The sequence below is a fragment of the Neovison vison genome, chromosome 12 (assembly GCF_020171115.1).
Source record: "Neovison vison isolate M4711 chromosome 12, ASM_NN_V1, whole genome shotgun sequence".
NCBI lineage: Eukaryota > Metazoa > Chordata > Mammalia > Carnivora > Mustelidae > Neogale > Neogale vison.
Genome location: NC_058102.1, coordinates 135,239,562 through 135,259,378, shown reverse-complemented (window position 1 = coordinate 135,259,378; position 19,817 = coordinate 135,239,562). Strand labels below are relative to the sequence as shown.

The 19,817-nt window shown below is 37.4% G+C and overlaps 1 protein-coding gene across 1 annotated transcript in view; it reads right to left on the bottom strand.

Annotated features, from left to right (window-relative positions):
* Positions 1-19,817, bottom strand: part of LOC122891046 (ankyrin repeat domain-containing protein 26-like) — a 114,144-nt gene that overhangs the window by 57,947 nt on the left and 36,380 nt on the right. The window contains exons 16-19 of the mRNA XM_044226426.1: positions 18,153-18,181; positions 17,989-18,061; positions 12,745-12,827; positions 10,105-10,253 (exon numbers count right to left, since the gene is read on the bottom strand). Of these exons, the coding sequence (XP_044082361.1) occupies positions 10,105-10,253; positions 12,745-12,827; positions 17,989-18,061; positions 18,153-18,181 (334 nt within the window). The remainder of the gene's footprint in view (positions 1-10,104; positions 10,254-12,744; positions 12,828-17,988; positions 18,062-18,152; positions 18,182-19,817) is intronic.

The window sequence follows — 19,817 nt, the reverse complement described above, 5'->3', positions numbered from 1 at the left end:
AGAGATGGAAGCAAACCGTAAGGGACTCTTAACTAGAGGAAAGAAACAGGGCTGCTGGTGGGGAGGTGGGCAGGAAGATGGTCTAACTGTGTGGTGGGCATTAGGGAGGGCACTTATGATGAGCACTGGCTTTACATGCAAGTGATGAATCACTAAAGTCTACCCCTGAAACTAAGAATACAATGTATGTTAACTAAGTTGAATTTAAATAAAATCTAAAAAACAAAGCAGAAACAAGTAACATAATGAAAAAGCAACCTACAGAATGGATGAAAATATATGTAAACCACACTATCTAAAAAAAGATTAATATGTAAAGTATATAAAAAATTCATACAATTCAACAGCATAAAAACAATTCAATTAAAAACTGGGCAAGGCATCTCAATAGACAGCTTTCCTCAGAAGATATTCAAATGGCCAACAGGACCAAAAAAGGGGCTCGACATCACTATTCTTCAGGGAAATGCATATCAAAACCATAAAGATATACCTATCACCTCACACCTGTTAAAATGGCTTACATCAAAAAGGGAAGAGATACCACTGGCAAAGATGTACAGAAAAGGGAATCCTTACACACTGTTACAGGACTGTAAACTGGTACAGTCACTGTGCAAAACAGTGTGGAGGTTCCTCAACAAACGAAAAAATAGAACTATCAGAATATCCAGTAATCCCATTTCTGGGAACATTCTGACAGAAATGAATCAGTATCTCAAAGAGGTATCTGTGCCTCTACATTTACTGCAGCATTATTTACAACAGCCAAGACACGGAAACAACCTATGTGCCCATCAGTGGATCCACTGATTTTAAAATGTGGTATACATTTACAATGGAATATTTTTAGCCACAAAAAAGAGGGGAAACCCTGCCATCTGCAACAACATGAATGAACCTTGAGGGAATTAAGCTAAGTGAAGGAAGTCACGCAAAAAGATAAATACTCTAAGATCTGACTTACACATGGAATCGTGAAAAAAAAACACATTTATAGATTTGTGGTTGCCAGGAGTAGGAAGCTGAGGGAAATGGGTAGATATTGGCTAAAGGGTACAAACTTCCTGTTACAAGATTAGTAAGATCTGAGGATGTAAAGTACAGAATGGTGATTACAGTTAATAATACTGTTATATATTTGAAAGTTGCTAAAAGAGTTGCTAAAAAAGAAATGATAATTATGTGAGGTGATAGAGCTATTAACACTATTATCATTTTACAATATAAAAGTGTATGAAAGTAATACAGGTATACCTTACACTTACACAGTTATCTGTCAATTATACGTCAAAATATCTGGACAAAATTCAACAATACTCACATGTCAAAAATAGCAATAATGTGATTAATTTTGTTTGAAAATAAAATTATTGGGGGTGCGTGGGTGGCTCAGTCAGATAAGGTCTGCCTTCAGCTCAGGTCATGATCTCCAGGTCCTGGGATCGAACCCCAAATCAGGCTCCCCACTGAGCTTCCCCCTCTCCCTTTGCCCCTCCCTCCTGCTCATACTCTCTCTCTCACAAATAATTTCTTTTTAATTTTCTTAAAGAAAATGATTTGGTAACTTTTGTATACTTTTAGCTTACTATTTAATCCTAATATAAAAAGCTAGATTTACTAATACAAAATTATAATTATTTTTTCATGGACTAAATGCATGCAAGAGAATATTATTAGCATATAGCTACATAAACTCACAAAAAGACTACATTTCCCACAAGAGATTATTAATTTAGGAATTGAACATGAGCCCCTAAGAGCACTGTAAACAAAAACAAAGCTAGCAATTATTGTTTTAAAACTGTTAAACAGATAACAATTCTAGTTAAAATTTAACATCCAAAAAAGTAGGATCTTCCTGAAAACAATTAGCTGCAGCGTCATGGAGCCATTGCTGTGGTGTGCCAGCCTTAGGGCAGGAGAAGGGAGAGCAACCAGGCAGGGGGCCGAGGCCCAGCGACTGCCATGCTCCCCTCCCCTAGAACTGCCCAGCCTGGCGCTGCCGCCACTCTCAGGTTGGGAGAAAGGTGTTCTCAAGAGGAGGGCGAGCCCTGGACTGGAGAAGCACTTTTCCTCCTCCAACTACCTCCTGACTGGCAGTGCCCCCCTCAGGGACAGATCCCCGTCTCGCTGACCTGTCCTCACCTCTGCACTGACCTTGGCGATATGCTGAGGCCCAGCTTGGTGTTCCCTCTCATCTGAATCAATGGTGACATGTGCTTTTTATTTCTGCCCCGAGGGGTCAGGAAGAGTCTTCTGGAAGGTTTTGCCTTGGACATTCATAATCCAGCTCAGAGGCCTTGCCCTGCCCCTCCCTCCCTGCCCCCAATCACTGCAGTGTCCAGCCCAGTGTTGAACAGATTGTAGTGTTTTTTCTCATTACAAAGAAACAGACTTTAATTGGTAAAAAAAAAAAAAACCATCATATTTCAGTTTCCTTAATAAAATATAAATGAAGTTTGTGATTCCTTTGATCCATTTTACTATAATTAAAACGAATATCCAACTTTTGTAGCAACATGGACGGGACTGGAAGAGATTATGCTGAGTGAAATCAGTCAAGCAGAGAGAGTCAATTATCATATGGTTTCACTCATTTGTGGAGCATAACCAATAGCATGGAGGACAAGGGGCGTTAGAGAGGAGTAGGGAATTTGGGTAAATTGGAAGGGGAGGTGAACCATGAGAGACTATGGACTCTGAAAAACAGTCTGAGGGGTTTGAAGTGGCGGGGGGGTGGGAGGTTGGGGTACCAGGTGGTGGGTATTATAGAGGGCACAGCTTGCATGGAGCACTGGGTGTGGTGAAAAAATAATGAATACTGTTTTTCTGAAAATAAATAAATTGGGGAAAAAAAAAAAAGAAAATTATAGGAAGATAAAGCAAATATTACAAACTGTTAGCTTTTAAACTGGGTGGGGGTTGGATGGTAAATGCATGTTCATTATCCTTTTCAACTTTTCTGTGTTTATAAGTTTTCATAATGACAAGATGGGGAAGTTTAATGGGCAGTTTTCCTCCTGTTACCCTTTTGATAATTTCTAATAAAGAAGAAGTGTAGATAAAAAAAAAAAAAAAAAAAAGAATACCCCCCCAAAAAAAAAAAAAAACTAACATGAATACCAGTAAAAGAATAAGTAGAAAGTAACCACAATATTGGGCCCCCAAAAAATTTAAAAAAAATGCATACAACTGACAAGTTAAATTGTCAGAAGGGACCCATGACAAACTTTCCTTTTGTTTAAGTGAGAATTAGTATTATGTTAGAAACAGTATATGCAGTTTAAACCCCATTCACTCAATAAACATATATTGAATAGAACTATATATGCTAGAACATTTTCTAGGCACTGAGAACATGGCAATGAACAGATAAAAATCCTACTCATGAGTGAAGTAAATACAATAAACAATAAACTACCCAGGCAAAATAGACAGTAGTAGAGGAGAAAAACTAAAGCAGAGAAATCAAATTTTGATGTGCTATAGGATAACCAAGAAATCAGGGTATTTCCTGAAATATAGAATAACCAAGAAATCGGGATAACCAAGAAAGGCCTTAATTTTTTTTAAGATTTTATTTATTTATTTGACAGAGAAAGAGATCATAAGTAGGCAGAGATGCAGGCAGAGAGAGAAGGGGAAGCAGGCCCTCTGCTGAGCAGAGAGTACTATACAGAGCTCCATCCCAGGACCCCCGCATCATGACCTGAGCTGAAGGCAGAGATTCAACCCACTGAGCCATCCCGGCACCCCGAAAAGCCTTAATTTTTAAGCAAAACTTTAAAAAAAAAAGGAAGGAGCAAGGAGCAAGCAAGCTGTAAGAGTATTGTTGGGAAAAGCACTCCAGACAGAGTCAACAGCAAGCAGAGAGGTATGCTCAAAGTGTTGATAGTGAGCAAAAAAAAGAGAAAGAATGAAAAGAAAAGAAAAACATTCAGTGTGCCTCAACAGAGTGAAAAGGACAGAAAATAGGAGTTCAAATCAAGGAGAGGTGGTAAGCAATAGGGAGAGACCCGAGATGAATGGATCATACAAGGCTTTGTAGGTGTTAGAAAAAACTTCGGCACATACTCTGAGTGAAATCGTAGACAATTGGGGTTTGAGCAGAGGAAGACATAATCTGACTTGTGTTTTAAAAGATCCACTGTGTTTAGAATTAATGGAAAAAGAAAAGGCAAAAGAACAAACAAACAAGAAGACCAATTAGTTAATTATTACACTTATATAGACAACAGATGACGGTGGCTTGGTCATGGAGGATGTGTTTGGCTTCTGGATATATTTTGAAAGAAGACCTGACAAGATTTGCTGACAGAATAGATGGGACATGTACGAAAAAGAAAAAGACAGGAGTCAAAGATGATACCAAGTTTTTTGGCAGAGCAACTAGAAGAATTGTCATTAACTTAATTGGGAAAGACAAGAAGGGCAGGTATAAGAAAGCATATCAGTAGTTCAATTTTGGACATGATAATTTTGCAATACCCAATAACTATCCCAAAGAAATATCAAATAGGTGGTTTTGTATGTAGGTCTGGAATCCCACAGAGAGATGTGGGCTGGCGATACAACCTTGAGGATCATTAAAATATTCAAGATAGTAAAAGTCAAGAGAAGGAAGATCAAGGACTGATTCCTGGAAGACTTCAATGTGGAAGAGGTGGAGAATGAAGAGAAAGAAGCAAATCGGGCTGAGATGTACAGACTAGAAAGGCAGTGGGGAAACCAGGTGAGTGAGTGATATTCTGAAAGCTAAACGAAGACAGAATTTTGGAGAAGAGAGTTTTCCAATGGGTCAAAGATTGCTGATAGGTTAAATAAAACGAGATCTAAGAAATTATGTCTAGATTTATTAAAATGAAAATCGGTGGTAACCTTTGAAAAGTCAATTCTGGAGTAATGGGAGTGAAAATTACTAGTGAGAATTCAATAGTGAATGGGAGGGAAATAAGGATCACTGAGTTTACATGGTTCTTTTAAGGATTTCATAGCTAAGTGGAATGATCATAGATGACTTAATTTTCTTGTTTAGTTCAATCCTTACACAATGATGATGTAGTATTTTTGTAATATCTTGAAATTTTTTAAATTGCATATATGTAGCACTATTTTTTTTTAAGTGCCTGACCAAGGGGATGCCTGAGTGGCTTAGTCGGTTAAGTCTCTGATTCTTGGTTTGGCTCAGGCCATGATCTCAGGGTTGTGAGATCAAGCCCTGCACAGGGCTCTTCTCTCGGTGCCAAGCTGGCTTGTCCCTCTCCCCACCACCACACCTCACCCCCCACTCTCTTTCTAATATAAAGAAAAAAAAATCTTTTTAAAAAGCCAGACCAAGGAATTAAATAATTCATGAAATTATACAAGCAAAAGGCTCCTTAAACATTTTCTAGATATATAGTATTATATAACCTGAATATCATTTTTCTCATGCTTGGAAAGACCACAGAAAAACTCTAAGTTCCAACAGCAGTATTTCATGCTTGATAAAAATCATCTAACTCTAGGGTATCTTCTACTATCCAAAATCATTAGTCAGATTAAAATTCTGTAAGGAAAGTACAAGGGGTTTAGAATGTAGAAAATATTCCTATTTTGTAAATTGAATTCTCATAAATTCTATAATTTGAAGTTACTATTGAAAATTTTGGTGGGGTGCATATAGAAATAGATTCTCTTTAAAAAGGAAGGATAATAGCACGCATGCATGGTACCTTAAGAAGATGATTCAACACATTAGCAGCATCTTAGTTTATAGCACAGGGGTCAAATGAAAGTTTGCATAGAACATGGGACAAGTTGCCATATGAAATCTCTTGGTAATATTCAGATCAATTTGAGGGTCCAACATTTGAGCACTCATGCATTAGGAACCAAAACCAAAACCTAGTGACTAGCAATTTTGTTGGTAATAAGTGTGCCAGTATAGCAGGTAACTTCCTTTTGCAACACATCAGATTTTAAAAGTATTCTATTTTTCAAAAAAAAAAAACTCGACCATTCTCCTAAACCATAAACAAAGATAAATTCTAAATGGATGAAAGACCTCAATGTGAGACAGGAAACCATCAAAATCCTAGAGCTGGCAGGGGGGTGGGAGGTTGGGGTACCAGGTGGTGGGTATTATAGAGGGCACGGCTTGCATGGAGCACTGGGTGTGGTGAAAAAATAATGAATACTGTTTTTCTGAAAATAAATAAATAAATAATAATTTAAAAAAAAAAATCCTAGAGCAGCCCATAGGTAGTAACCTCTTCAACATCAGCCACAGCAAATTCTTTCAGAACATGTCTCCAAAGGCAAAGGAAACAAAAGTGAAAATGAACTTTTGGGACTTCCTCAACATAAAAGGCTTCTGCACAGCAAAGGACACAGTCAACAAAACAAAGAGACAACCCACAGAATGGGAGAAGATATTCACAACTGACACTACAGATAAAGGGCTGGTATACAAGATCTATAAAGTACTTCCCAAACTCCACACCCAAAAAACAAATAATCAAGTCAAAAAATGTGCAGGACTACAGACCCATGAAAAAGTGCTCCACATCACTCCATATCAGGGAAATACAAATCAAAACCACAATGAGATACCACCTCACACCAGTCAGAATGGCTAAAATTAACAAGTCAGGAAATGACAAATCCTGGTGAGCATGCGAAGAAAGGGGAACCCTCCTACACTGTTGGTGGGAATGCAAGCTGGTGCAACCACTCTGGAAAATAGCATGAAGATTCTTCAAAAAATGAAAAATAGAGCCACCCTATGACCCAGCAATCGCACTACGGGGTATTTACCCTAAAGATACAAATGTAGTGATCGGAGGGGCACAGGCACCCGAATGTTTATAGCAGCAATGTCCACAATAGCCAAACGATGGAAAGAACCTAGATGTTCTTTCAAGATGAATGAATGGATATCAACAGATGAATGGATAAAGAAGATGTGGTACACACACACACACACACACACACACACATACATACATACAATGGACAACTATGCAGCCATCAAAAGAAATGAAATCCTGCCATTTGCGATGATAGAACTAGAGGGTATTGTGCTGAGCAAAATAAGTCAATCAGAGAAAGACAATGATCATATGATCTCCCTGAGATGAGAAAGTTGAAAGGCAACATGGAGGACTTGGGGGGTAGGAAAGAAATAAATGAAACAAGATGGGATCAGGAGGGAGACAAACCATAGGAGACTCTTAATATCACAAAACAAACTGAGGGTTGCTGGAGGGGGGGGTAGGGAGAGGGTGGTTGGGTTATGGACATTGGGCAAGGTATATGCTATAGTGAGTGCTGTGAAATGTGTAAACCTGGCGACTCACAGACCTGTACCCCTGGGGCTAATAATACATTATATATTAAAAAAATAAAAAATTATATTTAAAAAATGGGCAGAAGACATGAACAGACACTTCTCCAAAGAAGACATACAAATGGCTAACAGACACATGAAAAAATGTTCATCGTCATTAGCCATCAGAGAAATTCAAATCAAAACCACATTGAGATACCACCTTATACCAGTTAGAATGACTCAAATTAACAGGACAGGAAACAAGTATTGGAGAGAATGTGGAGAAAGGGGAACCCTGTTGCACTGTTGGGAATGTAAGTTGGTGCAGCCGCTTTGGAAAATAGTGCGGAGGTTCCTCAAAAAGTTAAAAACAGGGTGCGGGGGTGGCTCAGTGTGTTGGGCCTCTGCCTTCAGCTCAGGTCATGATCTCAGGGTCCTGGGATTGAGTCCTGCATGGGGCTCCCTGCTCAGCAGGGAGCCTGCCTCCTCCTCTCTCTCTGCCTGCCTCTCTGCCTACTTGTGATCTCTCTCTGTCAAATAAATAAATAAAAACCTTATATAAATATATATTAATATCTAATCATATATATTTTTTCATATAAAAAAGTTGGGTATAGTCTAATATACATATTAGATATATTATATATATAACAGAGCTACCCTAAGACCCAGCAATTGCATTACTAGGTATTTACCCCAAAGATACAGATGTAATAAAAAGAAGGGCCATATGCATCCCAATGTTCATAGCAGCAATGTCTACAATAGCCAAACTGTGGAAGAAGCAGAGGTACCCTTCAACAGACGATATGGTCGTCTGTTGGTTAAAGAAGATATGGTCCATATATACAATGGAATATCCCTCAGCCATCAAAAAGGGTGAATACCAACATCTGCATCAACGTAATGAAGGAGATTATGCTGAGTGAAATAAGTCAAACAGAGAAAGACAATTATGACATGGTTTCACTTATTTGTGGAACATAAGGAATAGCATGGAGGAATTAGAAGGAAGTGGAAAATGAAGGGGGGAAAATCAGAGGGGGAGATGAACCATGAGAGACTATGGACTCTGGGAATCAAACTGAGGATTTTAAAGGGGAATGAGGTGGGGGAGTTGAGTGAGCCCAATGATGGGTATTAAGTAGGGCATGTGTTGCATGGAGCCCTGGGTGTTATACACAAACAACAAATCACAGAACACTACATTAAAAACTTATGATGTACTGTATGGTGACTACCATACCATAATAAAAAAAAAAAGAAAGAAAGAAAAAGAAATGCTGGGATAGAAAAATAAATAAGTAAATAAAAGTATTCTAAAATTTGCATAAAACATGACATCAAACCAAAAACTTTAAATATACTTTGTTAAACAATCAGTACCTTGTAGACCTAAACTCATTTTTTCCAACAGTAAAACATACTACATTGTTTTACAGGGGTGAAAATTTACTTCCCTATTGACAGATACTTAAGACTATCTCCAACTTTTTTATATGAAAATAATGCTATAATAAATATCCTTAATGTATGTCATTATATATATATATATGTATGTATATATATATAATGTATAATAAATGTCCTTATAATGTGTGTGTGTGTGTGTTTACACAAGTCACATTTTCCTATAGGATCTAGTTCTGGCAATGAAGTTCTTGGGATAAGGGGTCAGAATATTTAAAATTTTTGAAACACACTGCTAAATCACCTTCAGAAAGGGTTTACCAATTTTATTTAACAACAGTGTATAAGAATGTCCTTTCCTCCAAAGAGGCTGCACCAACTTGAATTCCCACCAACAGTGTAAGAGGGTTCCCCTTTCTCCACATCCTCTCCAACACATGTTGTTTCCTGTTTTGTTAATTTTGGCCATTCTAACTGGTGTAAGGTGATATCTCAATGTTGGTGGGAATGCAAGTTGGTGCAGCCTCTTTGGAGAACAGTGTGGAGATTCCTCAAGAATTTAAAAATAGAGCTTCCCTATGACCCTGCAATTGCATGCCTGGGTATTTGCCCCAAAGATACAGATGTCGTGAAAAGAAGGGCCATCTGTACCCCAATGTTTATAGCAGCAATGGTCACGGTCGCCAAACTATGGAAAGAACCAAGATGCCCTTCAACGGATGAATGGATAAGGAAGATGTGGTCCATATACACTATGGAGTATTATGCCTCCATCAGAAAGGATGAATACCCAACTTTTGTAGCAACATGGACGGGACTGGAAGAGATTATGCTGAGTGAAATAAGTCAAGCAGAGAGAGTCAATTATCATATGGTTTCACTTATTTGTGGAGCATAACCAATAGCATGGAGGACAAGGGGCGTTAGAGAGGAGTAGGGAATTTGGGTAAATTGGAAGGGGAGGTGAACCATGAGAGACTATGGACTCTGAAAAACAATCTGAGGGGTTTGAAGTGGCGGGGGGGTGGAAGGTTGGGGTACCAGGTGGTGGGTATTATAGAGGGCACGGCTTGCATGGAGCACTGGGTGTGGTGAAAAAATAATGAATAATGTTTTTCTGAAAATAAATGAATTGAAAAAAAAAGAATGCCCTTTTCTTCACATTTGCTAAATTTGGTTGTTAATTTTTTAATAAAATATTTATCATTATGATTGCAAAAAATGGTATCTCATTATTTAAATTTTTCTGATTAGTACCCAAGATGAAATAGCCTTATTAAAAAACATAAAATTTGTTAATCATGAGTGTAGCTCCAACTAGAATTTGTTTTATAGGAAAATAATAATTACCTACTATTTAAATATTGCTACAGGCTTACCCATTAGATTCTTCATTTTCTGTAATAGGACATAGGTTGTTACCAGTTTTTCCACTCCCTTTTGGATGCATTAGTCCAGCAGCAGAAGAAGAATATATGCTTTCTAATACTGCCACTTCATCATTTTGGTGCTTCTCCGTTTCTTCAATCTTTAATAGAAGTTTGATACGAAGGACAATTGTTACTAGTTTATTCATTAAAATGAACTTTTTTCATTAATTATACATGTTTTAAAGATTTTATTTATTTATTCATCAGAGAGAGAGAGAGAGAGAGCACAAGCAGGAGGAGGTGCCAGCAGTGGGAGAAGCAGGCTCCCTACTGAGCAGGGAGCCTAATGCAGGACCCCATCCCAGGATCCTGGGACCATGACCCGAGCCAAAGGCAGGCCCTTAACTAACTGCACCACCCAGGCATCCCAGAACTTTTTTCATTAATTATATCATTTGACTCTTAGTTTGTCATAATTTTAATTGATAAAAATATTTTATGTTTATCATTACAAGTAACTGCAATTTTTATAAATTCTACTTCATTTCTGTTTCAATAAAAAGAGAGGAATTGGGACGCATGGGTACCTCGTTGGTTAAGTATCTGCCTTGGGTTCAGGTCATGATCCCAGAGTCCTGGGACAGAGTTCAGGCCTGCTTCTCCTGCCAGTACTTCCCCCTGCTTGTGTGCACACACTGTCTTGCTCTCTCTCTCTGACAAATAAATAAAATCTTTAAAATAACTAGTTTGGTTTATACTTTTTTGCCATTTGCATGTCAAACTCTTGGTCTTCTTTCACTTCAAATGTAACCCGTGGATTCCTTACTTTTTTATGTTCTCTGTCACTATCAAAACTCATTTTTGTTAAAAATATGCTCAAAGTCTGATTTGTTATCATTTTCAGAGTCTGATTTATTTTCACTTAAGGAAAGATCAGAAGATGACCGGCAACTACAATCCCAGAATGAATGAGAAAGAACGACATTTTTGAGTCTAGACTCTTTCTGTTCAGGTAATGCCCGAAGTGTGACAAAGACAGGCACTGCAAATGCATCTTTTTTCTCACAATAAAATCTATCATTTGTCAAATTAGAAGGTATTTCCATTAAGTTTGCTCCTTCTGTAAAGGGACCATGTAGTGACTCTTCCTTAGGATAAGCAGTAATGTTGTTTTTGTTTTTTGTTTTGGTTTGGTTTGGTTTGGGGTTTTTTTGTTGTTTTTTTTTGTTTTTTTTCACAAACTTCACCAAACTTCTGCTTTAACTCTCTGTTGATGAGTTTTAACTTATTTTTCCACTCTAATGTGTCCTGTTTGGTCCACATGTCCTCACACTTTTGAACAGAGGGATGTTCTGAATATAACAATATATCATCCTCTCTATCACATTCCTTATTCATTCCTGGTTCCTGGGCCATTTTTGACAGATACAAAACTGGAAAGTGAAAGTGCTGTATTTGATTTTCAGATGTCCTGTCAGCATACATGTTTGTAAAATAAATTTATCTTTAAGTAATCAAGTATGGACAAAGTAAAAACTAGAAAATAATTAAAATTTAACTGTTAAATTTCTTAATCTATGTTAAGCTGCTCCCAAGTCACTGGATTGTAACTAAGAAGCGAAAAATAACTTGCCTAGCCTGAAACAGAAGAAAAACACAAATCCATAAACTTAACTTTGTCAGTTTTTTAAACTAAACAATTCATTACATGTTACATCTACCAAACAATGAATTACATGATTTTCAATGTTACAAACTTAAAAACATTTTATCTTGCCATACCTTAAACAGTGAGCCCCAATACGGCATTTGAGGATGTTTTTTAAAGATTAATAACTAGAGAATAGGCAAACTTATTATGGAGCCAAAATCAATAAACATCAATCAGAAAAGAAAAATAAATTCCTAAATTTTAATTCAAATTATATACTATGATAGTATTATACATCACTATAAATTATCTGCCTGTATCCAGCTATTGTAATGTCCACTGAGAGTAGATAAAAAAAAATGTTAATAATATTTACAGATTCCCTATACTGAAATGAAATAACTGAAAATGTGCCTGTTTATTACCCAACTACAAAGGTCCCATCCTGGAAGGTGTGATTCTACAATAGGCAATTGTGTTGATTTTATGACCCTACTCTCTGAAGTCAACTACACAGAGATCACAAGGCAAAATAAATCTTTAATCTTGGCATTAGTGACAGGCAATATAGAACTGCACATTTTGAACCACTGAGAACTGCACATTAAGAACCACCAAGAACCACTCCTTCTACATGAGTCTAAGTCAGTAGTCATCATTGTTATACTGCTCATAATTTCAACTGCTTAAACATACGGTTCAGTATTTGATGTTACCTTTTTAGCATGTAAAAACTTACAAAAATGGAAGAAGCAAACAATATTCAGGAATTTTTTTGGTCCAAATCCAAGGATAAAGTTTAACTATAAGCTACTATAAATTCTAACAATATCTTAAATTTGGTAACTTGTAAAATTTTACAAAAACTAAATATTAAGTTATAATCTATCAAATTCGATACGTTCTGTTCAGAAGATAATTTCAATTGAACTATGTTACATTCTTAAAGCAGGGAAAACAATATAAAATTGGAAATTTAAATTTAAATTTGTATATACCTGAAGGTGTTTATTTTCACTTTCATTAAAACTTTCTTCCTCTTTTTCTGTTGTCATTCCTAAGTCTAGTTCTGCTGAAAAATCTATATATTTTATTAAAATGGACAAATTAGAATGGTTAGATAAAAACTATGACTTTCATAAAGATAGAAAACAACATCTCATCAATTAAGAGTTTAAATTAAACTTAATCTTTAGCTGAATATTTAAGAAATACTTTTAATTATCAAAAATTTCAGCAAACCATTTGGGAAATACTAAATGTCACTAGGTTAAAGGCATACAAACATCTCAAAGAATCATTCACAAATTTGCCCACCTAATATCAAGGAACAAAACAATCAGAAACAAATTTTTAAAATGCAGCAGAAAGAGGGGCCCCTGGGTAGCTCAGTGGGTTAAGCCTCTGCCTTTGGCTCAGGTCATGATCCCAGGGTTCTGGGATCAAGCCCCGCATCAGGCTCCCAGAGAGCCTGCTTCCCTTCCTCTCTCTGCCTGCCTCTCTGTCTACTTGTGATCGCTCTCTCTCTCTCTCTGTCAAATAAATAAAATTTTTAAAAATGCAGCAGAAAGATATAAAATCACAACAGACTATTCTTTACCTTGTTGTAGTATCTCTTAAAAAACACCCTAAGCTTCAACTGCAACATTATTCATGGTTTCCAAAATTACTAGTATTTTTTATGCCTGTATCAGTGTACAGCCTTCCTAGGGGTGTATTTCCCTGATGAATGTAAACATTCCTAAAATGTTTTCCTCTACTACTTGACAAATTTCTTCACATCTTATAGGACACAGACTGCTACATAAAGTCATCCTTGATTAAGGCTACCCTTCCTTAGATAAATAGATTTTTTTCCTTGGGGCTACATTAGTACTATACAGATTTTTCTAGTGCGTCTTCACCACATGAACTGTAAGATACTTCTTTATGTATATATATTCCTTTTGTTACTTGACTGTATGGGACAATCTCTCTCTTTCTCTTTTTTTAAGGGGGGGGAGGAGAAGAGGGAGAGAGAATTTTGACCAGGCTCCCAACCCAGCACTGAACCCCACATGGGGCTTGATCTCACAACTCTGAAATCATGACCTGAGCCAAAATCAAGAGTTGGACACTCAACTGACTGAGCCCCCCAGGAGTCCCTGTATGGGATAATCTCATAAATCATCTCTGTGTAAACACTCTTTATTTTACTCAGTAATTATTTACTGAGTACCCAGTAAGTGCTAGGTACCCAGGTTTAAAGAAGAATGTAGATAAAAGGTGTCAGGAATGGATTTTGTAGAGATAATGCCTGAACTGAGACAGCAACACTGAGGTCAGACAGATGCAAAGGGGCCAGAGGGCGGAAAATGGGCGGGGTATACAAGCCCGTAATAAGACAAGGGAGAGAAGCAAGCAACAGGGTAAATATCTGTCTAAAATACAGGAATCAAAGAGGAAGACATCACCAGCAGTTCAGAATGGCAGAGAAAAGGGCAGGCAGTAGAAAGGGTTAGAGAGTTTAGCAGAACTCAAAATTATGAAAGCTTTATATGTAATTTTAAGATACCTGGACACAAACATATTTTCAGCAATGGTTCACAGTCATATTTGCATTTGAGGCAGATCACTCTAAATGCTGTGGGGAGGGATGAATTTGAGAGGCATTGTAATAAAAGATGGGAGATGAATGAGAAGGCACTGATGCAAAATAAAGATGAAGTACACCTAAACTGACAGAATCGTTCTAGAAATATTGAGGATATAAAATTATCAGGGCCAGTACAGAATAAATCTATATTAAATGAATAAACACACAATCTTGGGTCCCGAGCAACCAACTCTGCTCATTACTTTACAAAAGGCATCAAGTGGGAATTATTCTACATGAACTGTTTTAAGTTGCATGTATTTATTTTATAATTTTTCTGTCCCATATCTTCCTGTAGGTGCTTTGTTTTAAAAGTCCTGCTTCTTGGATCCACCAAGCTCATGAGGAAGTAACAGGAGCAAGTCCCTTGTAGAGGTAAAGAACTTTGAATTTATTGTCTGTATTCACTACTCTAGGAGATAATTGAAAATCTTTTGAAAATACAGTGTTAGTATACAAGTAAAGAAAGAACATAAAACTACAAGGGTGAAAAAAATACTGTACAATTTATTAGTACCAATCTGATCATATGACTGATGAAAGGTCCTGAGTTAACTGGTATATTAAGTAGAGCACAAATTAGATATGGTTAATCAATAGACTGAGTATCAGGAGAATATTATATTTAAATGATATAGTACTCCTGAAAACCAATATTCCACCTATTCATCAAAATTAATGAAGGGGGGCACCTGGGTGGCTCAGTCAGTTAAATGGCTGCTTTCAGCTCAGGTCATGACTGGGTCCTGGGATGGAGTCCTGCATCAGGCTCCCAGGTCAGTGGGGAGTCTGCTTCTCCCTCTGCCCCTCCTCCCAATTTTCTCTCAATCTCTCTCAAATAAATAAAATCATTAAGTAATAATTACAATAATAATAATAATAAAGGGGCATCTGGGTGGCTCAGTGAGTTAAGTGTCTGACTCTGGATGTCAGCTCAGGTCATGATCTCAGGGTCATGAGATCGAACCCCACATCAGACCTCATGCTAAGCATGAAGCCTGCTGCTTAGGGTTCTCTCCCTCACTCCCTTTCTGCCTTCCCTCTCTCCCTCCCCACTTTCTTGCTCTCTAAAAAAAAATAAAAATAATACAACAAGGAGATAGACAGTGCATACATAGTTGAGAAGATGGTACCATATAGTAAATTCTCAGTGATTCCCATTATTGCTGGGAAAGCCAACTCTAAAATAAAGTCATAGAGAATGAGGAAATATTTTAATATTTGGCTTGGGAAGCTGCTTTTTCTAGTTACATTGAATATAATTTGACCAAAACTTGTAAATTTAAAGCTATAAAAATAAGGCTAAGAAACTTTGTTTTCAATAAGCAATCTTTAGACCTCTACCTAGTATTCCCAGCAGGGCACAAACGTCTAAATATAATCCTGCCACCCACTCTCAAGTGAATGCTAAAAAAAGCCTAAAAGAAATTATTTTCTCCTAATTCATCTTTTTAAAAAGATTCTATTTATTAAAATTTTAAAAATAAGTATTTCAGAATTAGTTTCACACTTACTAATAATAAAAATTTTAACATTTAGGGAACTAATCCTGTAATTCTATAGTTTCCAAAAAGAGTTTGATTTGGTAGATCATATCAGTCTTTCAAGGGTTTTTGGAAACAACTATCATATCAAAAAATTAAATATCTTTACAAAAAAAAGGCATAGCTTCAGTATCTCATTTGAATAATAAATACCATAATAACCTGTATCTTTGATGTCCAATAGACCTGAAGAGGATGAATATGTGGCTATGATTTACCCCATGTCTAGCACTCCATCTGCTTTCAGTATTCTTTGTGGCGCTGCTATGATTAAATACGTTCTAGTGCAAATACCCTTGAACGATCTTAAGTGAATTCTCTGGAGTTTCTTGCTCAACTCCAAAACTTCTCAGCTAACATGCTTTTTTTTTTTCCCTTGTTCCCATCACTGTCCCCTTCCTCAAAAGTAATTTCTGAAAAAAAGAAAAAAAAAGTAATTTCTGGGGACATGTGAACAGAGCCTCAGATTGCACATCTGGCTCTTGATTTCAGCTCCCATCATGATCGAAATGTCCCGGGATAGAGTCGGACATCTGCCTCCAGGCTTGGAAGCAAGTCTCCTTGAGGAATCCCTCCCCTCTCCCGTTGCCCCTCCCCCGATCACTCTCTGTCATTCTCATTCTCTCTCCATAGAATAAATACAGAAATCCTTACGACAGAGTTATTGCTGGAACTATGGTATTGATTGTTCTGCTTTGACATCCCTTTTATTATGGATTATTCCAAGATTTCTCTCCGCTTTATTTAGCACTGATATCTTACATTTATGACAACCCTTTCTGCATCTCCTTGCTCGCCTCAAGCTGAAAACATGCTTACAAATAAAAAGAAAATAATGTTTTCCTTCATCCTGTGGGGTCTTGAAGTATCCAGTGGCCTTTCCAAGTGTGCGTAGGTGGAAGTCTACACCCTTGCAATGGAGCACATGACTCAAGGATCACTGGCATTCACATCACCTGACAGGTCAGAAGGCAGGAGCCCAGACCTGTGGTCATACTGTTCATTACTTTTTGAAAGATTTTACTTATTTATTTGACAGACAGAGATCTCAAGTAGTCAGAGAGGCAGGCAGAGAGAGAGGTGGAAGCAGGTTCCCTGCGGAGCAGAGAGCCAGATGCGGGGCTCAATCCCAGGATCCTAAGATCATGACCTGAGCCCAAGGCAGAGGCTTAACCCACTGAGCCACACACGCGCCCCTCACCATGTGCATTTCTAACAAGGTCTCTGATGATTCAGTAAAATTGGAGAAATTCTGGCCCATACTGAGTCGCTGCCACATTCTGTTACCTTAACTTCACCTTCCAGAGCAAGCCTCACGTTTGTCACTATCAATTCTTCAAAACTGGAAATGCCTTAAAAGTCATTAACTTTCTAATGGACTTTGAATCATGGCTAAAGCTTCCCTGATTCTAGCAAACTGACCCTGCTTTCGTTCCCCTTCCAATTCTCTTACTTTGCACACAATGATACTACTTAGGAAGTACCACCATGTTATAGCCATTAAGACACACACACTTACTGCTAACCAAGATATAGCTCTGCATAATCTGCCACATCAGTCCTTAATGTTTGCCAAACTGTGAGGAAAGCAGGAAGGGGGGGGGGGAATTTGGGTCCACTACTCTGACAGGTTTTAGTAGTGGAAACTCACTTGATATTATTCCTGCATATCAAATAGTCTGCTTCTCATTTTAAAATAACGGACCTAAAACTAATAAATATTAAAAGCTCTTTTTCTAAGGGGGAGGGGTTATGGACTTTAGGGAGGGTATATGCTTTAGTGAGTGATGTGAAGTGTGTAAACCTGGTGATTCACGGACCTGTATACATGGGAATAAAAAATAAAAAATTTAAAATGCAAAAAAAGGCTCTTTTTCATAGGCTTGTAAATATCTTTTGTTCTAACATGAATATCAGCAATACCCTCTCCCTTATTTATGTCCAATCCTCCACATGAACTTGGTCAAAAAAAATTAATCATAATTCAGAAGAAGAAGACTGTGAGCATTTTAAATATTGAAATGTACTTCTTTCCATTCTTATATTCCTATGGTAAAATTTACCTGACTTGGATATTTGTGTTTCCTCCATTTCTCCTCCTTTCTTAGGACCAGAATGTTTCTCCTCGACAGGAGGCTGCCGAGGTATTGAAACAATAGGATTAGTACGTAGTGTACATTTCATACAATCTGTAGTTAACGATTCAAAATAAAAATATAAGTTTTACCTTCAACAAAGAATATTCTCCCGGAGACTCTGAAACGCAAAAGGGACATATAGTTAATTATATGTACCTATGAAAAACAACTACATTATCATGCAGTTAGTACTAAGATGAATCCTCATGCCTGGCTGTGGACACATTAGGTTTTCATTTTCTCTTTCTAGAGATAGGAAGGTGGCTTAGGACAGTGACAAGACAGAAATATGAACCCATTATAAGTATTGAACAAAATAACAGAATATATGCCCCAAAAAACATGCAGTTAGGATTTCGAAAGTCAGATGATGTTTCAAAGGAGCATAACTAATGGAGAAGACTGCACATATACCAATGTGAACATGCTGACTGTGGGGAGAAAAGCAACTTTTAATGAGAGGAATAAATAATGACCCTGAGAGGACAAATATGAAAGCCAATGGTAGAATGCTACATCACATCCTTAGTGCAGTACAGCAGAATCCTTTTTATCATTATACGACAAGCATTAACCACGTTCTTCCGTTTGCCCTGTAATTTAGGCAGTCCACGTTTGCAAGGATAGCTCAACTGAAGGCATGATTGAGTTTTCATCAGAGAGAGCATTATGAATTGATTGCCTTGGATATACACTTGTGGGATAAGGGTTACTAAAAGTACTCATTTTTTCCATCCCCATGTGAGCTACTGCTATGCCTACATTTCCTGTATCCTCTAGTTTAGCCAACTTAAAGTTTCTGGTTTGTTGGTTTCATGGTTCGTTTGTTTGTTATATTTTATTTATTTATTTATTTATTTTATTAGTTTTATTTATTATTTATTATTTATTTTTATTATTTTATTCTTTATTAATAAAATTTTATAATTTTATTTATTCATTTATTTATTTGTCACACAGAGAGAGAGAGCACAAGTAGGCAAACAGGCAGACAGAGAGGGAGGGGGAAGCAGGCTCCCTGATGAGCAGAGAACCCAATGCGGGGTTCAATCCAAGGATCCCGAGACCATGACCCGAGCTGAACGCAGAGGCTTAAACCCACTGAGCCACCCAGGTGTCCCCATCTTAAAGTTTCTTGATCCACTCATGCAAGAAGGTATATAAAACACATCTAAGAAATAATGTACAATAAGCTTTCAATAGGGAAATATGACTATCAAAGTGGAAGAACTCTATTTAGTTGCCACAGAATACTTAGGCACTGAAAATCTTTTGTATTTCAAAATCAGTGTCATACTTACTGATACTAACAATTTTAGCATGTAGGGATCCAACCCTATAAGTACTTTTGCTTGCAAAAGTACTTTGATTTGGTAGACAATGTCAGGGTTTTTTTCTTAATTTTTTATTTCTTTTCAAGTAACAGTATTCATTGTTTTTGCACCACACCCAGTGCTCCATGCAATCCGTGCCCTCTCTAATACCCACCACCTGGTTCCCCCAACCTCCCACCCCCTGCCCCTTCAAAACCCTCAGATTGTTTTTCAGAGAGTTTGTTATACATTGTGTCTCACGGTTCACCTCCCCTTCCAATTTCCCTCATCTCCCTTCTCCACTCCATCTCCCCTTGTCCTCCACGTTATTTGTTATGCTCCACAACTAAGTGAAACCATACGATAATTGACTCTCTCTGCTTGACTTATTTCACTCAGCATAATCTCTTCCAGTCCCGTCCATGTTGCTACGAAAGTTGG